This window comes from Microsporum canis, genomic scaffold (assembly GCF_000151145.1).
Source record: "Microsporum canis CBS 113480 supercont1.4 genomic scaffold, whole genome shotgun sequence".
NCBI classification, from domain to species: domain Eukaryota; kingdom Fungi; phylum Ascomycota; class Eurotiomycetes; order Onygenales; family Arthrodermataceae; genus Microsporum; species Microsporum canis.
The window spans coordinates 2,196,514-2,198,458 of NW_003299166.1; the positions used below are offsets into that span (position 1 = coordinate 2,196,514).

Genomic DNA, 1,945 nt, shown 5'->3' on the forward strand with positions numbered 1-1,945 from the left:
CGGGAAACTGATAGGTATCGAATATGAGTGGGAAATATCTCAATACAGTGAATCGTAAGTTTGAAAAAGCCTAGCGTAGCGGGTCTACGTGATTTACCATCTTCGATGGTTTCAAGGGGAGCAGAGTTGGAAGCAGTGAAACCACCACGGCCACGGCCACGGCCGCCGTAACGGCCGCCGCCACCGCCACCGCCGTAGCGAGCCATTTCAGCAAGACGGGGATCAATTTGCTGCTTAGATTCTGTGAGAATCTTAACCAAGTCACGGGCTTGTTTAGCATCTAGAAAGAGAAGTTAGAATCCTTGGGGCCAAGTAACAAGTTGGGGTAACTGATAGGACGGGGATAAACATACTCTCAGTGGTGAACATTGTAATGGCAGTACCATTGGCACCAGCACGGCCAGTACGGCCGATACGGTGAACATAATCTTCCGAGTTATTCGGATAATCATGGTTGAGCACATGAGTGATATCGCGAACATCTTCACACAACTAGTATTAGCAAACATTAAAGATAGACGAGAGAAACAAATGGCTATAGCCCTTTTCTCCGTCGTGTGGGACTCGATGCATAACTCTCTCGGACTGATTTCAGAATCCACCTGTTTACGAGTCCATGGGTTTGACAGTTACTCTTGGTCCTGGATAAACTTAGAGACGCAGTTTGAAAAAGTTCAAAAAATAGAACTTAACCTCTCTCCTGGTGTGGATTACAGATTAGAGAGGCATCATCGGAAGCACGGAATGCTACACTGCATCCTAAGGCCAAGGATTCCTTGGATAATAAACCATAAGGAAGGCCCAAGAAGTCATGTTTACCAACATGTTATGAGAGCAAAGCATTTGAGTCGCTCACACGACATCAATATGGGTGACACGTCAACAGCATTGGCTCAAGATAGAGCATCGTCTATGACATGATGGAAAGGGAGTATGGTGAGGGGAGGGGGAGGGGGTTTGCAGATTTATCATACCAATACCACGCGAAGCTACATCAGTAGCCACCATGATCGGGCTCTTGCCACTCTTAAATTCATTCAATACCCAGTCACGCTCGCTTTGTTGCTTGTCACCGTGAATAGCTGAAATACGAGTGTTAGTTTAAGTGCTCCGTTGAAAGCTTGGAAATAAGGCTATTGACTTACAAAGCGCTGGCCAACCATCTTGACGGAGGAATCGGGTGATGTCATCGGCAACTCGTTTTGTACCGGTGAAGATGAGGACCTTCGATTTCTTGTCCTCCATGATACGTTCCAAGTGTTTGATCATTCGATCACGCTTCTCGAACTCCGACACCACTTCGACAATTTGGGTAATCCTATGGTTAGCAGAAAGGTCTTGCGAACCGATATACACCTGGATGTAGTCTTGAAGGAAGTCATTAGCAAGCTGGCGGACGTCTTTAGGCCAAGTTGCAGACCACATGCAAGTCTGTCGGTCGGGACGGATCTGGCCGATGATTTTGCGGATTTGGGGCTCGAAACCCATGTCCAGCATGCGATCAGCCTCATCGAGGACGAGGTAGGTAACTCTGCGAAGGTTGGTCCTCCCTGACTCGAGCATATCGATAAGACGACCGGGGGTAGCAATACAAACTTCGACACCCCGGGTCAAATCACGGATTTGTGGGCCCCTGGGGACACCGCCGTAAACACAGGTATTTCGGATACGGGACGATTTGCCGAATTTAGTGATTTCAGCCTGAATCTGGACGGCCAACTCACGTGTTGGTGCAAGGACGAGAACGATAGGGCCGTCGCCAGGGGCAAGAAGAGGTTGGGCATTAATGTGAACGATGGCAGGAAGACAGTAGGTCAAAGTCTTTCCGGAACCGGTCTCGGCGATACCGACGACATCACGTCCAGAGAGAGCCATGGGCCAGCCTTGTGACTGGATGGGGGTTGGTTTGACGAAGCCTTGGGCTTTAACCTCGGACATGACATAC

At 48.9% G+C, this 1,945-nt stretch overlaps 1 protein-coding gene across 1 annotated transcript in view; it reads right to left on the reverse strand.

Moving 5' to 3' along the window:
• MCYG_04800 (ATP-dependent RNA helicase DBP2) overlaps window positions 1–1,938 on the reverse strand; it is a gene marked incomplete at both ends in the record, with an annotated part of 2,555 nt that extends 617 nt beyond the window's left edge. Inside the window, 4 exons of the mRNA XM_002847017.1 lie at window positions 98–280; window positions 354–482; window positions 975–1,082; window positions 1,146–1,938. Of these exons, the coding sequence (XP_002847063.1) occupies window positions 98–280; window positions 354–482; window positions 975–1,082; window positions 1,146–1,938 (1,213 nt within the window). The remainder of the gene's footprint in view (window positions 1–97; window positions 281–353; window positions 483–974; window positions 1,083–1,145) is intronic.
• Window positions 1,939–1,945: the final 7 nt, after the last annotated feature.